The sequence below is a fragment of the Pectinophora gossypiella genome, chromosome 13 (assembly GCF_024362695.1).
Source record: "Pectinophora gossypiella chromosome 13, ilPecGoss1.1, whole genome shotgun sequence".
NCBI classification, from domain to species: Eukaryota; Metazoa; Arthropoda; class Insecta; order Lepidoptera; family Gelechiidae; genus Pectinophora; species Pectinophora gossypiella.
In genome coordinates, this window is record NC_065416.1 from 7,730,362 (window position 1) to 7,750,321 (window position 19,960).

General features: G+C 36.1%; 3 protein-coding genes across 3 annotated transcripts; 1 reads left to right on the forward strand and 2 right to left on the reverse strand.

The window, feature by feature from the left end:
* The first annotated feature begins 838 nt into the window (after window positions 1-838).
* LOC126372230 (acetyl-coenzyme A transporter 1) lies at window positions 839-7,242 on the forward strand. Its single transcript, XM_050017902.1, has 8 exons — window positions 839-1,020; window positions 1,131-1,358; window positions 1,571-1,860; window positions 1,969-2,326; window positions 2,507-2,626; window positions 2,851-3,033; window positions 3,358-3,573; window positions 4,491-7,242. Exons 2-8 carry the CDS (start codon window positions 1,149-1,151, stop codon window positions 4,659-4,661), a joined length of 1,548 nt encoding a protein of 515 aa, XP_049873859.1. The 5' UTR covers window positions 839-1,020; window positions 1,131-1,148; the 3' UTR covers window positions 4,662-7,242.
* Window positions 7,243-7,395: 153 nt separating this feature from the next.
* LOC126372225 (cationic amino acid transporter 4) lies at window positions 7,396-12,197 on the reverse strand. Its single transcript, XM_050017893.1, has 7 exons — window positions 12,110-12,197; window positions 11,308-11,454; window positions 10,977-11,225; window positions 9,909-10,888; window positions 9,341-9,557; window positions 8,369-8,530; window positions 7,396-8,002 (listed from the first exon to the last, which is right to left on the reverse strand). The coding sequence occupies exons 2-7, from the start codon at window positions 11,447-11,449 to the stop codon at window positions 7,779-7,781; spliced, it is 1,974 nt and encodes a 657-aa protein (XP_049873850.1). The 5' UTR covers window positions 11,450-11,454; window positions 12,110-12,197; the 3' UTR covers window positions 7,396-7,778.
* A 910-nt stretch (window positions 12,198-13,107) lies between these two features.
* LOC126372221 (protein lap1) lies at window positions 13,108-19,815 on the reverse strand. Its single transcript, XM_050017884.1, has one exon. It carries the CDS (start codon window positions 19,575-19,577, stop codon window positions 16,848-16,850), a length of 2,730 nt encoding a protein of 909 aa, XP_049873841.1. The 5' UTR covers window positions 19,578-19,815; the 3' UTR covers window positions 13,108-16,847.
* Between the last annotated feature and the right edge of the window lie 145 nt (window positions 19,816-19,960).

Below are 19,960 nucleotides of genomic sequence, written 5' to 3' on the forward strand. Positions count from 1 at the left end.
AATGACACATTGACTGATTGGTATTTGGTCCTGTGTTCTTTTAGTCAATCTTTTAGTAAATAAATAAAAATAAACGATTATTAAACATTTATATTTATTAGCGATGGGTCGTTATCGGTTTTTGAGATAACGTAACGTAAGCGTTATGTGATTTCCAATAACTAGTTTCTTAACTAGTGATTTTTATAACTAGTTATTTTCACAACGTTCTGAAGCAAACGTGATAATTGTAACGTAAAATCGTTTGGTTAGGTAGCAGTATAACTTAATTCTTCTTCACGCACACGTATTGTAAAACCAGTGATTTTGCGTGAGTAGTGAAAGTAGCCAAACATCGACGCTATGCCTTAAACATAAGAGTGAATTCGATTTAACTTTATGGCGTTGTGATTAAAAGAGTTATTGAAGACTGATGCCTATTTCGATCGTTTAAATGGCGTTATGAATATCACTAGTTTTTGTTGTAGTGGAAAACGAGTGATCACTGTTCGAGCTCGTAACTGCATATATAACCAGTTATGGTTAATAACGCCCATCGCTAATATTTATGTTCCTTTTGTAAATAGTTTAACGACTTTGGCATAAAGTATTTTATCCACGCAATGTAAACAAATATTGTCATATATTTAAGGCTTTAATGGTACGAAATAAAGATATTATTATTATTATTATCCAGTTTTTCGTTTTTCCTTAATGGATATTTAATATGTTTTAGGCTAAAACAAAACAAAATATTAAATATCCATTCAATATCCATTCCATTCATCCACCCTCGTTCATTCGTTGACTGACTCGTTGCGATTTGTCAACGGCGAGTTGCCAACGATTTGCGAAGTGAAGTCTGAGTCTGAAGTCATTCCATTCATTCATGTCAGATTACTTTATGTGTGTGGTGTGTGTGTTGAAAGTTCTGAAAAATATTTTAAATTATTGGACGTAGTTTGAATGGAAATTAATATTTGTTATAATAGAAAGGTGGAGATTTAACGTTGGTACTTTTCATAATTGGTGACAATTAAGGTTTGTAACATGTAGAAGGAAATATCGAATTTCTTATTTCACTGACGTGTATTTGTTTAGTTGGCATTTGAATAATTTCCATACAATAATAATTGTTGTAAATATTTTAGTCGTTACTTGCTAAAATTATGCCTCTGACGAAGCGGAAACTCAACTCGGAGAAGGAGGAATTATTAGAAAACGGAGAGCCCGGTGGACATGTACAAAGCAACATCAAAGGAGATGAGTTGAATATTGCTGTTCTTCTATTTCTGTACACTCTCCAAGGAATTCCTCTTGGCCTGGCCGGAGCTATACCCATGCTCCTGCAAAACCGGGGCATAACCTATACACAACAGGTAAGAAAATGTCAATACTGTACCTGAAGGTAAACTAATGGGCACTTAAATTAAGTCTTCTGATTACAATAGCTGATAAAAATAATTTATGATTCTACATGCATACTAACTAATCGTATAATTTCTAATGGTGTTCAATCAGAACTTGTATGCTGTTTTTAAGGTAGTGTTTATTTAAAACTAATTAAATTATATCAATTTGATTTTTGCAGGCCGAATTCAGTTTTGTAAACTGGCCATTCAGCGTGAAGCTTTTATGGGCACCAATAGTAGATGCTATTTTCTGGCCAGAGTTTGGACGAAGGAAGACATGGCTGGTGCCAGTGCAATACTTGATTGGCATTGTAATGATCATGATGTCTAGCAGTGTGATGGACTGGCTGGGGTCAGACACTGAGGCTCCCTCCATGATGATTCTCACTATATCATTCCTATTCCTCAACTTCTTGGCTGCCACTCAAGATATTGCTGTTGATGGATGGGCTCTTACCATGTTAAAAAGGTAAACTTGAACTCAATAACATACTCACCACTAAAGCCAAACAAACTGCAAAAGTTATTAAATTTGAATAAATTAAATTGTAACTAAACTCTTATACTTGATTTGCAGATGTAATGTTGGTCATGCGTCAACTTGCAACACAGTGGGACAAACAGCTGGCTTTTTCCTGGGCTATGTCTTGTTCCTGGCGCTAGAATCTCCATACTTCTGCAACAAATATCTACGAACAGAGCCACAAGACACTGGACTAGTTACCCTAGCCAGTTTCTTACTATTTTGGGGATGGATATTCATTGTAACTACCACACTGGTTGCAATATTCAAGCAAGAAAAAAATGAGATTGTGAACAAGAAAGAGGAGCAACCAAAAGGCATGAGTGATATTGTAAATGCTTACAAACAGTTGTATACTATTGTGAAGCTTCCAGCAGTAAGGACTTTAGCATTGGTTTTATTTACAGCTAAGGTAATATGCTCAATATTAATAAAGCCTATACCATTTTAATCTTAAAAAATTACAAGTAACAATTCTTTTCAATAAGTCTATGATTTTGTAGGATAATTTGTGTAGATTCAAAAATAGGCTTAATTATCTTTTTATTATATTAAATTGAGATTGGCTAATTGTTTCTAATGTATATTTTAGCTCGGTTTCAGTGCAAGTGATGCTGTATCAGGGTTGAAGCTGGTAGAGGCAGGAGTGCCCCGCGAAGACTTGGCATTGCTGGCTGTTCCTTTAGTCCCAGTACAAATCATTATGCCTATTGTAAGTTGACACCTTTCATGAACTGCATAAAATGCTTATTATTTTTTTTTGTCAGATTAACAATATAGTATAATAGGATTGGAACTAATGACTTGTAACTCTGCCCACTTAACAAAGACTACGGAATACTAAGGTTTACTTATGTAAGGTTTGCTTATGTGTGGTTTTGTGATGTGTTGTGTGTGTGTTTTGCTTATGTGGTGTATATTTGTTATTGATTACAGATCCTAGCTAAACACACAACTGGTCCGGCGCCACTGTCGCTATGGCTGCGCGCGTTCCCGCTGCGGTTGCTCGTGGGACCAATTGTTGCAGGCTTGGTGGCACTCACACCGAGGCTCTTAGGAAATGCTCCACCATCCTACACATATCTAATGCTCTTGATGACCCTTTATGTTTTCCATCAGGTAAGCCATTTATTAACATATACTGTATACATTTTTATTAAATTAACCACGTGCAGTACATACATCTACCTAAATATACATACATATAAAAGCTAAAGGTCACTCACTCACTGACTGACTCAGAAACTAACAGCGCAAGGAGTCTCAAATTTTGCATGCTCCTTTTAGGACGTCTGTGGTCATTAAGACGGGATTTTACGTAATTCTGCCCCTAAAGGGGTGACAAAGTTTTTTATGAAACATTTATAGTTTTTTTGTATGGTTTCACGCGATCTAAGTCGCGAGTAACTGCTAGGTAACAATATAATCTTTTATACTTTTCAGACGTGTCTGTACTGTATGTTCGTGGCTGTGATGGCGTTCTTCGCTAAAGTATCGGATCCGGCAGTAGGAGGCACGTATATGACCCTACTGAACACTGTCTCCAACCTGGGTACTAATTGGCCGAACACTCTCGCCTTGTGGGCTATTGATCACCTCACGTACAAACAGTGTTCCGCACGAGATGACAATACATGTTCGTCTAACTTGGAAGTCCACGTGAGTAGTTATTTACTATTACAATGATAGAAATTAAAATTTTCTTAATCGATATATTCCATTTTACTTACCATTATGTAATGTATAAATTCTGAATTACTTACAAAACATGTTTAGTAATCCTGTTTAGACTACTTAAAGTTGTTGTCATAAAGTCATATTATGTAGTCTAAACTGGATTTACTGAATGTTATTAATATTAGAACTAGTGGTAATTGAGACATATTATAATACTTACGTAGTAGAAACTCTTAAGTAATTACTGTGCTAATACTGTTACGTGTAGGTTGAAGGAATATGACCCATAAGGAAAATACTTGTTACTGTTGAAACACTAACACTAATGTCATTCATTTTCCGCGATGCGATTTTAGTAGGTGAATGTAACAATCTGTTTCTATATTATAAAGATAACTATGCTTAACTTATATAGGTAATGATTATTAATAAGGCAACTAAGTAATTACCGCTTTTAAAATTTTATAACTTCATGTTTTGAGACGTGTTTTATCGGGTGGCTCTTCATATACCTACTTGTTGTTTTTAACTTGACTACTAATACTTAACGAAAGGCGGCCGCCACATTAAAGCGGATAAATACATATACACATCTAAGGTAGCAGAGGTAAGATAATGTAGGTAGGTAACATTGCAGACGAGGACTGAGTTAATATTACACCTCTGCCTACCCGTTCAGGGGAACATGCGTGATGTTATTATTATGTTTATTTAAGGTAACTATATTCATAATGAAATCGCGGACGCAGGACTGGTTTGGTTGTAACTACTCGTTCTTTTCTAGGTCTATGCTAACTAGACGAGTTACTTTCCTTTTCCGTCCCGGTCTCAATACAAAATACCATACCACGCGGTATATAACAAAACGTGATGCTTATTGTATTGTTTAATGATTTCAGCTATGTAAGACCGAAGGAGGAACGTGTGACACTGTGGTCGACGGGTACTACATAGAGACAGTGATATGCCTGGTTGTTGGGTTCCTGTGGTTGCAGTGGGGGCGGCCCACCATCAACCGCCTGCAGAGGCTACCAGCGTCCGCCTGGCAGATCAACCACCTCAACAGATAAGACTGACCCACACTTATTCATGTCTAGGTTATTAAAAAGGCGTAATTTATCGGCACCCGGTGCTTCTTTTCGAGGTGAAAACTAAAATATGTTCAAAATTTACAGAGTGCTTTATTGTTTAAAACAAATAATTCGTTTCTTTTAGAACTTTTACAGAAATATCGCCGTATTAATATTTAAATAATATTTGTACGAGTTGATTGTATATTTTATTATATTCGCACATTCAACAAGCATAATAGGATAATTGGTGATAAAATCATCTATTCTTTATTTATTTAAGTATTAATATTTCATTTGCCAAAATAACTCGCACCTTTTTATAAAACGTTTTAGTTTAACCTCTATGATGACAAGTTATTACTAAGTAGGCAAAATATCATAGAAAATGTCTTTACCTTCCTGTAACTATAACTATACATGATATTTGAAAGATTCAATCTATGTGTTATATACCATTCCGGTATTTTATATTATAATCTGTAATTAATGTGTCTCACGCCAAGAATAGACCCCTCTATGTCTATACAGGGTGTTAGTGACATCGTAACGAATACTCAGAGGGATGATTCAGACCATGATTCTGAGTTAATATCAAGTGGAATTTTCCGTCGCAAAATTCATGTTATTTTTTTAGTTTTTTCAAATTATTTTCAATTCTATACTTTTGCGATGGAAAATTCCACCTGATATTAACTCAGAATAATCAGCTGAATCATCCCTCTCAGTATTCGTTACGATGTCACTTACACCCCATACAAGTACATACAGTAGCCATACAAGTAAGTATGGGTGTTAGTGACACTGTAACGAATACTGAAGGGGATGATTCAGACCATGATTCTGAATCGATATCAAGTGGAATTTGCTGTCAGAGAATTCATGAAAATTTTAGAGCTTATTTAAATTATTTTCCGTTCCATACTATTGCGACGGAAAATTCCACTTGATATCAACTCAGAATTATGGCCTGAATCATCCCTCAAAGTTTTCGTTACGATGTCACTAACACCCTGTATATATAAGTAAAAGTTGTGCCCCTCAAATATATTGAAATATTCGAATAAAAATGACAGATTACATTCCCAAATAAAAGATTATGGGCTGTTAGGGAATTTCTTCATTGACTCTCTTAAACATTAATTATTGCTTAAAATGGTTCATACAGGGGTGTAATACTTCATGAGTCAATTATAAGAGGGTGCCGTTTGGCGTCAGGACCCTTGTATATTAAAACCAAAAGATGTCATGACTAATTACTATGCAATAGAATCCCTGGTGAACATGTGACAATAATTTTAAGCATTTAAAAACTCAGTATTTTAACTGGCCCTAAAGCGAAAGTAATAAAAGTTTATATATATTTGAATGATTCTAAAAATTTAGAAACTTTTTTAAGCTTTAGGGTCACTTAAATTGAGCAAGATGTGTTCTTTTGATAGATACATTTTATATACCTACACCTTATATATTTACTATGACTACACGCCCCAACTTCACTCGTAAACAATACAAAAAACTAGAATTTATTTAAGTAATACCTACTAAGTAAAGTATTGTGATAATTTATTTTCAGTAATATTGTTTTTAAGACAGATAATTGTCCATATTTTTATTAGTTAAAGTATACTCGTACAAAACCCCACCCTATTTTACGGGTATTTATTTATCGTTAAAGGATTTGAATACAGGGAATGAAACACCGTTTATGCATTCATCATATTATTATGTCATTATGTACATATAACATTTAATAAAATGTACAGGTCTATAACAATACTAAATTTGATTTTATAAACAATGGTAATATTGACACAATAAATATTTATACATAAAATCACAAACATTCAATTTTAATAATCTATATTATATAACAGAGTTCTTTTCAATAAGTGATCTGAACTGAAATTAAGGATGTACTCATTAACTCATCATAATTTCGATTAAATATAATAATTATTTTATATCCTAAAAATAATGAATGAATGACAGGATCCGTTTGTAAAAAGCAAACGCTCGCAATATTATCTAATACCACACATTTGGCTAAATCAAACTCGTTTTATATTTCATGATACTTGTATTCACTCACCTATTGAAAAGAAGCCCTGACTATCGTCTTAAATTGTGTCAAAACATGTGATAGCAATGATCTTTAAACTAAATCCATTTGCTCAAACAATCATAATCCGTATTTAACACGCTATGCGAAAAATAATATCTTTGGAAGAACTTTGGTAAAATATAAGAAGTCTATTATAATTTGTGCACACATAAAATAGTATCAAGCAACTTTTCCGTAGGTACACTTTACAGTATTCTGTAAAATATCTACAATAAAATATGCTAATTATTTTGACGTTTCTATATTATAGCCGTACAGTTGCTATCTTATAATAACTTCTATTGTTGTTTTTTGTTAGTTTGGTTGGTATGAGATTACATAATACATTTTATAAAGAGTAGGTAGTTGTTATTTTGAGCCTATCTTGAAGTTTGTGTTCAAGAGTTCATATTATGTTAAATTGTAATTGACCCTGTATTGGTACTTTGACATCCTAAATAAAGTTATTTGATGTTACTCAAATGTTTTACTTTTTAGTAGTTGGCTGTAAAAAGCAACTTCATAGTACGGGTTGCAACACATAAATGGTAATCTACTTGTAGTAAAGTCGGCAGAGTACATTTATAAAAAAATATGTAAATAACACAGATTGACTAGAATTATTCAGAAAACGTGTATATTCTGCACTAGTAAACTATGAAATAAAATTTGCGCGTACAATATAATAAATTATTTTAGAGTAAATAGGAGGAAGGTCTAATCTAAATATTTTAATATCTAATTACTGGACTGTTTTGATGAAATATATCACTCGGCCGTTACTTGGGCACATTCTTTGTTAACTTGTTACTTCAAATATCGATTCTAATAAAGTTGACCAATATCGTGGAATTCGTTTTGTTTTAAAATTAGTGCCCGAATAGTTGAAGAGCTTGCACCATGACTTAGGACTATTCCTTATTCCAAAATCTCGACAAATCTGATTTCCGACTTTCCGTTATCTATAGTGCCTAGTCCATACCAATCAGTCGTGAGGGTTAGAATACTTAGAATCACGGTTCCCGGCGCGCGAGTTCGTCGTCGCATATAATGGGCTTGCGGTCGTCGCTTTTGCCGCCGCGGCCGAGACGCGTGACCCGACGAGCTACGGCGCTGGTCTTCTCGACGGCGCCCCAGCCGCCGCTGGCGCCGCCGCCGCTGCCGGACCGCGATAACAAGCCTGCGCCCTCGCCCAACTTGCTGTGATGAATGCCGTACAGGAAGTACAGGAGCAGGCCTGGAAGGAAGGTAAGTTTGTTTTGATTGCCTTGGAACTGTAATTAATGTATCTTTGGAAGTTTAATAAATAAATACAAAAAGATTTTAAACTTTACATGATTAGCCACATTTGACACTAAACCCTAAAGTCATATACTTTTTCCAAGGTTATTTACATCCATGCTACTAGACAGGCATTGCAGCACAGCACTGCACTAAACACATTATTCTACGACGTAAAATTTATGATAGTTGGTATATAGCGCATCACTTTTAAAAAAAGGGTATTGGAATGAGGCGATCACTAGTCTGAAAACAAAGAAGAAAAATCTGAAGTTCTAAACTGATCGTTCTCATTAAAAGCTAAAAAGGCCACTGAACTCACCAACAGTCATCCAGATAGCGAACCTCGCCCAGGTGAGCGCGTTGAGATTGACCATCAGTTCGACATTGAGCATGACGCTGAGCGCCGGGAGAAGCGGCACCCACGGCACGCGGAATGGCAGCCGCGTCGGGCTCTGCTGGTGCGCTGAGATTATCACCAGGCCTGCAAGTATCACGCGTTCGTGTGGGTTTATATACCTTCCTATTTGGTAATCATCATCATCAGCCCATTAACGTCCCCACTGCTGGGGAACGGGCCTTCCCTATGGATGGATAGGGAGATCGGGCCTTAAACCATCACGTGGGCCTAGTGCGGATTGACTGTTATTAACGACTGCTAATGCAGCCGGGACCAACGGCTTAACGTGCCTTCCGAAGCACGGAGGAGCTCGAGATGAAAACTTTTTTTTGTGGTCACCCATTCTATGACCGGCCTTTGCGAAAGTTGCTTAACTTCAACAATCGCAGACCGAGCGCGTTTACCGCTGCGCCACCGAGCTCCTCCTATTTGGTAATAGGACTTATTATTTATTCTTAGGGTAATAGGTACTGTACAAAGGTTCAGCCTTTACAAAACTAAATTAACCAGCACTTCAACCCCATTTGATTTGTATTTTAAATGAAAAATAACAAGTCTTCTCTGCGAAGATTTGATTAAGTAGAATGTTGATGCTGCTTCTATACGGATCTTCCGCCACAATTACTTGACGTCACAAATTTATCAGTGCTGGGTAAGTAAATATGTTCAAGCGTGTTCATTGTATGTAGGACTGAAGGTACTATCATGAAATAACTAATGTACAGTTATGAGCAATATCATGTACCCACTTTAGAACCCTGTCCTGTACTATCATATTTCCCATTTAACGAGACTTACGCTTTAATTTGTCAAAAAAGTTAATGTGATATGGTTTCAAAGTGTATACATATTAGTAATCGTGACCGTACGTAGGCATAATAGAGGCTCACTTACAAGCAACAGTGATCAAGGTGAGAATCATATCGGGCAACAAGCCCCACACTCCGGTGTGTTCTGCCAGGAAGTGGTTGTGGGCGCAGAATGCTGCAGTGGCGACGGTGAATATGTACACACACCACGTGACCGCCGCTCCCGGCGCCCGCCCGCCTGCTAGCGGCTCCAGCCAGGCGAATTGAGCCCTTAGCCGGCCCACTGTTAGTGCTTCGAACATCTGGAAATTACCAAATTAATTGGACTTAAAAAAATGTGAAGCATCATTGCGGATCAATTGAAAAGGTCACTGATTAGTTTCCAATATTTTTTGTTGTGATAAGTAGAAAAGAATAGAATAGAAATTGTTTATTATAAAAAACACACAAAAACAAGACAATAAATATTATTGTCAAAATTATATTATTGGCAAATGTTGATATCAATATCATCAAAACAATTACAAAAAGCATAGAGGATGTTCATTAGAATACAGTAGGTACAGGTATAGATACCTACATCAGGTACGTTTAACTACTTTGGGTTAGCCCTATATTTACCTACCTAATTAAATAGTATCTGTACAAATTACCTCTGATGAAGAGGAGCCCGGGTCAGTCCCTGGAGTGCCAGTAGCTGAACTGTCTTCTCGATCTCCGGGCGAGTCCAATTGCGGCACACCAAAACTCTTGTCATCTACGGATGGTGAAGGCCGGTACCTCAAGATTATAACTGCGGCGCTGACTATAGTGTACGCAAGTAAAGTACCAATTGACATAAACTCGACTAGTTTCTCCAAGTCAAATAACAATGCAATTACTGCAGACGACATTCCCGCTATGACGAGGTTCCAAATAGGGATTTGTGACTTATTGTTAATGTCACTCAGAAATCCAAACAGCAAGCCATCAGCAGACATGGCATAGAGACAACGGGGAAGCGAAAATAGAGATCCAAGTAACGTGGTACTCATTCCACAGACCGCACCGACGGCAACCGCATATTTAGCCCAGTCAGCATGAACCGCACCGAGTGCTGCTGGTAAAGCAGCTTCGGGGTTGATACTCTCGGAAGGAACCATCAGTGTCAAAGCGATCGCTACGAGAATATATCCGCAAGCGACTAATGCCATCGACAGGACAGTGGCGATAGGAATAGAACGCGTAGGATCCTTCGCCTCCTCACTAGAAGCTGATATACTGTCAAAACCTACGAAAGCGTAGAAACAAGTCGCTGCGCCCGCTAAAACCCCTTTAAAGCCGTGGGGCATAAAACCTCCATGCTCAGCGGACCAGTTATTAATATCAGCGTAGTAGAATCCCAGAAATACCACCAGAGATATCACAAGCAAATTGAGAATGGTGAGGCCGTTGTTAATGTAGGCGGAAGTTTTGACTCCAACGGCTAGAATTAGTGACGCCACTATGCAAATAAGAAAAGCTAATACATCGGGATATTTGCTCAGAAGAGAACTGTCAATTTCCCCAGTTATAGAGATAGTGGCATTAGTTATAGCTCCGCCTAGCATTGAGTCCAAATATCCGGACCAAGCTCGAGCGACCGATGCCGCGCCTGAAACAATACAAATAAATATGAAGTAGGTAGATGAACTGCAAAAGTATTTAAATAATTCCTAATTTAAATAACAGTTTGAAATTACCAATCATATACTCTAAAATAATATTCCAGCCAATAATGAAGGCCCAGAACTCTCCGATGCTGACGTAGGTGTAAGCATAAGCACTGCCTGCTCTAGGTATCCGTGTTCCAAACTCAGCGTAGCAGAGTGCCGCGAGGGTAGATGTCATACCGGCGATGAGGAAACTGAGAGCCGTGGCTGGCCCAGCCATATTGTGGGCCACGGTTCCTGTCAGGACGTATATACCAGCGCCAACCATATGACCCACACCTAAAATCATATAAGAAAAATGTTTTAGCATGTTACATCACTCCCTAGTAAGTATAATACAATATCGTGAGAGAGACCTTACCTAATAAAGTAATATCGAACGTAGTGAGGCATCGGTTGAGCGGAGTATCCAAGGAGTCACCGTACAGTGGTTTGCGCCGGTTCATCTTGTGACAGAACCCAGAGAGCACGTGCCCCAGGATCTTATGCCTCGCTCCCGGCATCGTGCCTTTAATTGAATTAACTTTTTAAGTACATAAATAATGATGTATTAGATAACGCAAAGACGCATAAAATATCTATAAATAGACCTAGGTAGGTGCGTAGGCGTAACGTATCTGCAGCAGGGTTTCCCAAACTATGGATCGCGAGCGAATATGGAGTAGGGCCCTAGGTACCTGTAGCACGACACACGAAACATTGTTTGTTATTTGAAAAGTCCTTTATTCATATTGGTAATGGTTAAATCTCCTAGAGATGTGTCCCGAGTTTGTACCTCATTACTTGTATTAGAAGGGTCGTAATTCAAACAACTTAGGAGAACTACTTATCAGTCTCCTAGAATTATCACTAGAGGCGTAGGCGGTTGCGATAAGTGCACGGTTTAATATTCATTATAGGTTCCTACTATCATTATACGGTTATCTAATGTATCTAGTATAGAGCACTGTGCACATTTTGCTAAAATATTTTTTTACACGTTAGTAGGTAGGTAACTAGGAGAATTATATCTAGTAGATTTTTTCTTATCTTTCTTTTCACTTTAAAAAAATGTACCATCGGGATATTAGAAAGCAACGAAAAATATTACGCGATTACTAGATAGCTTTACTAATAAAGCTAGCAAAACAAAAAAAAGCAAAAATACAGAATAATGTACCTACCTTGTCAGTCGAAATCCAGCTGACTATATTTGTGATTTGATCCTTACATCCAGTTCCAGTACACCATTGAGAGTGGAGCAAGGTAGAGTCGGCGCGCGCAACTAATCGATTCTTGCTTCATACAACCTTATTTACATTGTATGTGGGCAATGCAAGAGTACTAATAGTAGGACTTTATTAAATTCTTTCCTCGACTTGTACGCTTAAAGATTTTCAATTCAGTATTAAACGTTAGGTAAATATTATGACAGTAGTAGGGATTACACTATAGGGATATCAACTAAAATGTTATTTCAATAACTGTTTTAATATCCTTATCATCAATTTGGATGTCAATTAGCCAGTATCAAGTTTACGTGTTTGCCTACACATGAATAATTAATGTAATTAGTAGGTGCTAATGAACACCTACTCGTTTGCTGAAACCCTCAGTCACCTGTTGGACGTAAATGCACCCTCCAAGGTTGATGTTTATATAAGTATCTGCACATTGCATGTAAATCTCAATACCTATTGACCTGAAAAGAAACTACTGAACTAATTTTGTTGTGATCCAACCGACCCTTATCGAGCATCCCTTATCCCCTTGTATAAAATAGTTAAGTAGGTAAAAGTACGTAAGTAGTCGTATTATATTTTGTAACATTCTACCCGATTGTATATTATATCGACTTCTAATATGTACCTAAAATGTAGGCAGGGTGCAAGATCTCTGCTGCCGAGAAAAACTTAAAATGCATGATGTTGTTTATTAGGTTTTCAATTCGGGCATTGCATAGGTACACACCCCTACGTCCTCCTCTCCGTTACATTCCTCTACCTACCCCTTCGAGGATACAGGCGTGATGCTACGTTTGTGTCTATAGCAAAGGTAACTAAAGTGTCCGTCCACAGCGTACGTTAAAAGATGTTTAATATATTTTTATTTCTATCTACTCCAGTAGGAATCACGGACGTGATGATGTGTCTTGGGTTCTTCAAGCAATAAAAGTCAGTAGTACAATTTCAAACATTTTATTAAATCCTACTCTACCGCTGCTTAATTAATGTTGATGAAGCATAATTATTTGAAACCTGTTTAAGATTTCTACAAAATTAAAATTATAAACGCTGCTGTCACATAAATAAAACATAGGTATCCCTGTTCAATGACTTATATGTTTTAAACATAAACATTTCTTATCCGAGTTATTTTACTTATTTTCATTCAAATGGCGTATTTAGTGCTCCACTAGTCATGGCGCAGTTCTATAAGTAGTCGTAAGGCCTAAAGTCCTTATAAATTCAAATTAAACTCCATTGTTTAACTATTATGTATGGATGTCGGTCTTACGAGGCTACTAAAGTGTTTAGTTTCTATGGACAATAAAAGTTCACTGAAGAGTTATTTGCAACGTTTCAAGTGAGGGATAGTTAGTGCCTATTGACCGTCTATGGAGCTCTAATTACGATTAATTTTACATAATAGAGCGATTAGGCCCTCGTATTCAAAAATGCCAAGTATAAAATCGTTTTGTACTGTAAACTCAACAGTATTGGTCATGAATACTTAATGATAATCTTGTTTTTAATGTTTGATCATCTTATAGTAGGTACAATGTCAATGCACTGGATTTTCCGGGACGAACTTTTCAATGTGGGTATATGGCACAAAAATTTTCATATTACAATACAGATTCGGGCAATTTAAAAATTTATAAACGTATGTACCAAAGTATTTCATTTCAAAGCTTTAAAACTGCATTTAGGTATCTACCTACTCGTAAACAATCATTAATTATTACATAATTTATTAGTTAACATCACAGAAATACATTAATTCAACTTGTTAACTGCTGTTTATATACTTTGTACACTGTAATTGTTTGTTTTAAATGGCAAATAGGTAGATATAACAGCTAGATTTTCTGTATTAGTATGAAAGTGGGTAGGTAGGTGCCTAGGTGATTTCTCATGTGCCTATTTTATTTGTAGATATTGCGCAATATATAGGTAAGTAATTTAGTAAAATTTTCGAGCTTTTACAGAGTTATAGGTATTGGACAGAGGGGTATCGCGAATTTTTTGAGTCAATAGATGTAGGTGTGTGTGTGTGTGTGTGTGTGTGTGTGAGCAAGTGGTTATGGGCGATTTTCTTTTTTTGTTAATTAGTAACATTGGCACATTAAGGAAGAGCACTGATACTGATTATACCTGTGTCGACAATCGTCGTCGGGTTACATAGACACTTCCGCCCAGTACAAAAGAAAATGGATAGGCCATGCACGCGAGTTTTGGAAAAGTTACGACTTCCAAAATTTCCAAAAGATGTATGTATACTTACAATCTATTAACAACGACACCAGTTTTTGACGTAGATATTTAAATTCACTTGAATTAAAAGTATAGTGATTATTGGTGGTCTAACATTCATAGATAACTAAAGTAGTTGTATATTGATAGAAACACAAAACTGCAATTAACACCTCATAATTAATAGCCAGGAAACTTAATTGCTGCTAATGAATATAAGAAATATTATTAAATTAAGTTCCTTGACTTCTAGCACATTTAATATAATTCATTATCATGTGCTCGCTATTGAATTACCCATGTAGATAGTGCCTCTTACGATAAACTATTCTACTTTTCCCAGTGCCCTTCTAGTCGAGCTAATCAGACTAATATTTGACATCGATAACACAAATAGGTAGCTATAATATGTGATTTTACTGCATGCGTAATAATATGTACAAATATACAGTTTCATAAGTAGGATGTCATCTTGCATAATAACTTACTGAAATATAGACACCATTAAATAAATTAATATAGTTACAAGAAAATACTCGGTTAAATGATATGTTTTAGGTTTCAGTCTTCAGAAGGTGTAGCGTTTTGGTTTTCACGTAATACAAACATTAGATTATAAGTTATTAATAGACATATTTGCAACAGCACTCATATCCTTAACGACAGTACTAGGCAACGTAACTTTGTCATATTTTACCTCATATTTATAGAAATTAATTCATATATAAAGAGGAAGTCATTTTGTCGCTATATTTTAGGTAACATTGGCTAAAAATGTTGATATTGCCCAATGATTTAGTAACGATATGAGTCCTATAGCTTCTGGAGTAAACTTAATATAAAATGACAGAATATTAATAGTTCTTATCGAGTTATTTACATACTTTTTCATATCTAAACCTATGGAAGGATTTATTTACAAAACTCATTTACTATATAGGATGTAGGTACTCAAGCCCTACAACAAAGTACCTTCCGAGTAAACATATAAAGTTAAATTGCAATAACTGAGTTACTTTTAATAATAGCATTGCAACATTAGATAAATGTCCACAAAATTTTAACAGACAATATTAAACATTACAATCAATTTTGTGACCATATTCACTTATACATATAAAAGTTTCCGTAAGAAAATTTTATAAAACAAGTAAGTACAATTTTCAATTTTGACGCCCTAATAATTATGGTCCCAAAATATTTCGAGTAAGTATTTTTTTCCACCAAAAATATTTTTTCAACATATTTATACCTATTACTTAATTGCATAATGACTAGAGTTTTTTAAACTATTGCATAATACTTCAGATAGGTATTAATTGTTAGTTACCTTATATTTACGTATGTGATTTCTTCAAATAATCACAGTTAATTATTATAATACATGTTCATATAGGTATAATTTATAATATGTTTAAAATTATTTTTATATGACACCAGAACATTAAACTCTTGAGACCTTTTAAATTATATTCTTCACAACAAATATTTCTTTAACATTAAACATAATTTAAATCATAATTTCGCGCCAATAATATTAAAATTCGTGAGCGATAATCAAAAATATAAGTGACTATATACGTAATAAAAAAAAATACGAGACATAACTATAGCTGTAGGTAGGACAGTGCTGAATAGACTTCATAAGTAGGTATTTATATAAAAATATATTTACATATTTTTTACATTCAAGTGCTATAGTAATATGATACCTTGGAATCATTGTAAAATGCTTTAATAGAAAATAAAAAAATATTGAAAAATACAAATGTAAAGTATAATAGTATCACAAGATATTTAATACAAAAATATAATTATATAGAAATGATAATTTTATGCAAGCCTTGGAGATGTCATGTTATAGTCAATTGTTATTTATCATACATATTATAATTATTAATTTATTATTATCTACATTACATATTCCATCAATCATTTTCTATTATTCATTACCTTATTACTCCATAATATTTTCATATTTAATATGCTCTCGTCAAAGTCACGCAATAAAAAAGTCAATGTATTAAAATTTCGCATTTTAAACAATAACTTGAACTATCATCCCAATATCCATAGTAATCTACATTCATAACAATATAATGAAACAACATAGTTGTTACACCTCGTACTTAACAAGTACCTACAAAACTGTCTCCTATAATAATATATCGTACTGCCCCAATTTCGGTTAAGAGGCATAGAAGTTAACTTACAAATTATTAAAAAAGTAACCATCTCTGCAATTCTTTTGGATAACATTCCATAACATGATCCGTCTCTTAGCACCTCAACAATTACATTCGCCATTATTACATTATTATCACATTTAATTGCACGTCTAAAAAAAACAGATACTGAAAAAAGGCATAAATAAAATTTAAAACTGTTCACAGTGTTCACAATAACCCTGCGAGAAACCTGACGGGTTTCCCTTTTTCTGTCGCCACTATCCGCCCGTGCCATTAAAATATTGCGCGTGCTTAGTGTACGGAGCCGCGATGTGGTAAGGCGGAGGCTGGCGACCGTACACCGGCTCTGGTAACCCGCTAGGACTGTGTCGGTGGTGGGCAATCACACTCGGTGGATTTGAAGAAGCTGGTATAGCATCATACAAGTCATACATATTCTGACTAGTTGGGGAGTGCACATGACTGTAACTACCATCATCGGAAATTAGCGGAGTGTTCGTCATACGATACGGATTTGTCGTATTAGTATGACCAGTAGGAGAATACAACTCCGGCGATTGTGATGATACATAAGTAGGACTTGATGCAGCTATACCGTAAATATTAGCGTTTGTAGGAGTTTGATGAATGGTTGGAGTGTATCGATGGCCATCTGCACTGGAACCTGGGTACATATTGTTATAGTTACTCAGATTTGGCATAGTTGTTGAACTTACCACCTGACTCACGGTATGAAGCCTTGGACTCGGCAAATCGCGGCTGCCGCGCGGATGATAACCGTAATCGTAATTGCGTTGGAACATTTTTTCTTTAGCCTGAGCGTAAGTATCACTGTCATAAACACTTTCGTGATAATTTCCTTCTGGTACTGTATGGCACATAACTTGATCTTTCCTTGCGTACTGGGGCTCGAAAGGAGGCAAATTCACTATATTTCTGGCATGGTATTGGCTGCCTTCAAAAGTTGGTGCTAATATAGTTTCATTATTTGAATGTCTGTCTTGGGAGCTGAGACTTAATCTCTGCAAGCGATTACGAGTTTCGTCTAAACTGCTCCTATAAGTACCATCATTTGCATGTTGATAATTATGTTCCTTGTGACTACCATAAATATTTTGTGGTAGAGGTGCACTATTTCTTTCAACATCTTGTCTAGAAGCATATTTTTCATTTTGTTTTGTACTGTATTGATGTTGTGGTAAACGACAATGTACTGAACCATCATTTTTAAATTCATTGTTTGGGGCTCCCTCATTTTCAGGATATAAAGCATGATCAACACTTTTGTAGGTTCTATCTGGCTCATATGTAAGATCCAAAGGTTTATCATATGTATTATCTGTTGGTAGGTTGTCATACACAGATACTTTCATGGCATCTTGAGGTGTGCCATCAGGGTTGTCCTGATCTTCTATTTCTTTCTTGTTATCAGATGCAAATCTCTGCTGCAATGTGGGTGTAATTTTGGCAGCTTTAATGTGTACAGCATTCTGCATAGGAGTTACATCTTGGGCACCATCTTTGTGTATATTTCTGGCATGTTTAGCCAACGCCCTCAATTCCTTTGGATAAGGGGTAGGCGCTCTCCGAAGCTGGCCTGGTTTTTCAGGGATTTTAGGAGTTGCTTTCATATCTACAAAACTAATATGGCGAGCAGAAGACTGTGTCTCTGTATTTTCAGGTTTTTCATTATCAGATTTCACATCAATGGGGGTTAAAGGCACTTGGGGGAAGAGGAAACAAGTAAGGACTTGTTCATAAGTTTGGGGATCCACTTCAGAATGCATAGGCACTAAAGGTTTGCTTTGATTTTCTGATAGCCAGAGGGCTACTAAATTATCACAATTTAATAAGGACTGAGGAAGACAACTTAGTGAGTTTCTCACCAAGTTTAAAACTTTTAAAGAAGATAAATGGCCAATTTCTGGAGGGATCTTTGTTAATTTATTTGCTCGTAGGGATAACACAGATAATTTCACACAGCTCCCAATTTCAGGAGGAATTGCTCGTAACATATTATCATCAATATTTAAATATTGTAATTTTCGAAGAAGGCCAATGGAAGAAGGTATTTTTTCCAAATAATTGCTCATCAGCATTAATTCTTCAAGGCTTGCTAGTTGCCCTATGCTTTCAGGTATACAATATAATCTGTTGTTGTCCAGTTTAAGAGTAGTCAAATTGCTTAGTTGTCCAATACTGTCTGGAAGTTGGGTCAAACTATTTGATGACAAACTGATATCTACCAACTGTGTGCAATATCCAATTTCTGGAGCTAGCTCTTCAATCATATTGTTACTTGCTTCCAAATGTATCAAATGTTCTAAAGGTTTTATTACAGATGGTATGTCAGTGAAGCTGTTGTTGTCTATCCATAATTCTTTTAGTTTTAAAAATTTCCCAATTACTTCTGGAAATTGTTGAAATTCATTTTGTCCAATATCTAATCTTAAGAGTTCTGTTGAACGTGAAAGGGATTTGGGAAGTATCATTAAATAATTGTCTCTCAATTCTAAAATTCTTAAGTTTGCAAGACGTCCAAAGTTTCCAGGAAGATACTCAAGATAAGTGTCATTAAGATATAAGTCTTGGAGTGCAATAAGATTGGTGATGGCGTCTGGCAGCTTCTCCAATGGGTTAACACTGAGATCCAAGAACATTAGATATTTCAATGCCTTCATTGTGTCGGGTATAGAAGCGAGCGTATTCCGACTTATATTAAAATGTTGGAGATTTACCAGAGACGATATAGCGTTAGGTATGACTTGCAGCTCGTTGTCGCTGAGGTTCAAGTATTTGAGGCCATGGCACATGAAGAGCTGGCGCGGCAACTCCGTGATGCGGTTGCTCTGGCACAGCAGGATCTCAAGCGTGCGCTCGTACACAAACACGTCGGTAGGTACCTCCGTCAGCGACTGGTGCGAGTAGTCCAGCTCCACGATGTCCTCCACACCGGGCCTCACGCAGCACAAGAAGTTGAAAGGCATTGTCTTCGAAGACACTTCCACCAGGTAAATTAAATATTTTTTTTATAAAAAAAAACTGACGCGTCGGACATAATCCATGCAGTTCTCTGCATCGCACGGATTATTTTTATTTTTCACTGTAACTATAATTCATGTCTATTATAAAAATGAGTTAGGTAATACAAAAACGAAACCAAAATAATTGCAAATTACTTTGTATGAATCACTGGAATTCGTGATGACTGACCGACCTTCCCCTCCCAATCCGTCATCATATCATTCTCGCATTTCCTTCACTCATTCATTCACCCCTTATAGTTTATGGTTCACAGACCAGAAAAATTATTGTTGGAATATCCATCCGTCCCATTCACAGTCATAAAGGATGTCCAGCGCCCAACATG

Excerpts from the sequence above, each read along its gene's own strand:
- LOC126372230 (XM_050017902.1), top strand. The coding sequence starts at position 1,149 with ATGCCTCTGACGAAGCGGAAACTCAACTCGGAGAAGGAGGAATTATTA. Across the intron at positions 1,861-1,968 it reads GCTCTTACCATGTTAAAAAG|ATGTAATGTTGGTCATGCGT; the intron begins GTAAACTTGAAC and ends CTTGATTTGCAG. Across the intron at positions 3,574-4,490 it reads CGTCTAACTTGGAAGTCCAC|CTATGTAAGACCGAAGGAGG; the intron begins GTGAGTAGTTAT and ends TAATGATTTCAG.
- LOC126372225 (XM_050017893.1), bottom strand. The coding sequence starts at position 11,449 with ATGCCGGGAGCGAGGCATAAGATCCTGGGGCACGTGCTCTCTGGGTTC. Across the intron at positions 9,558-9,908 it reads CGGGCTCCTCTTCATCAGAG|ATGTTCGAAGCACTAACAGT; the intron begins GTAATTTGTACA and ends GGTAATTTCCAG. Across the intron at positions 8,531-9,340 it reads CACCTTGATCACTGTTGCTT|GCCTGGTGATAATCTCAGCG; the intron begins GTAAGTGAGCCT and ends TGATACTTGCAG.
- LOC126372221 (XM_050017884.1), bottom strand. The coding sequence starts at position 19,577 with ATGCCTTTCAACTTCTTGTGCTGCGTGAGGCCCGGTGTGGAGGACATC.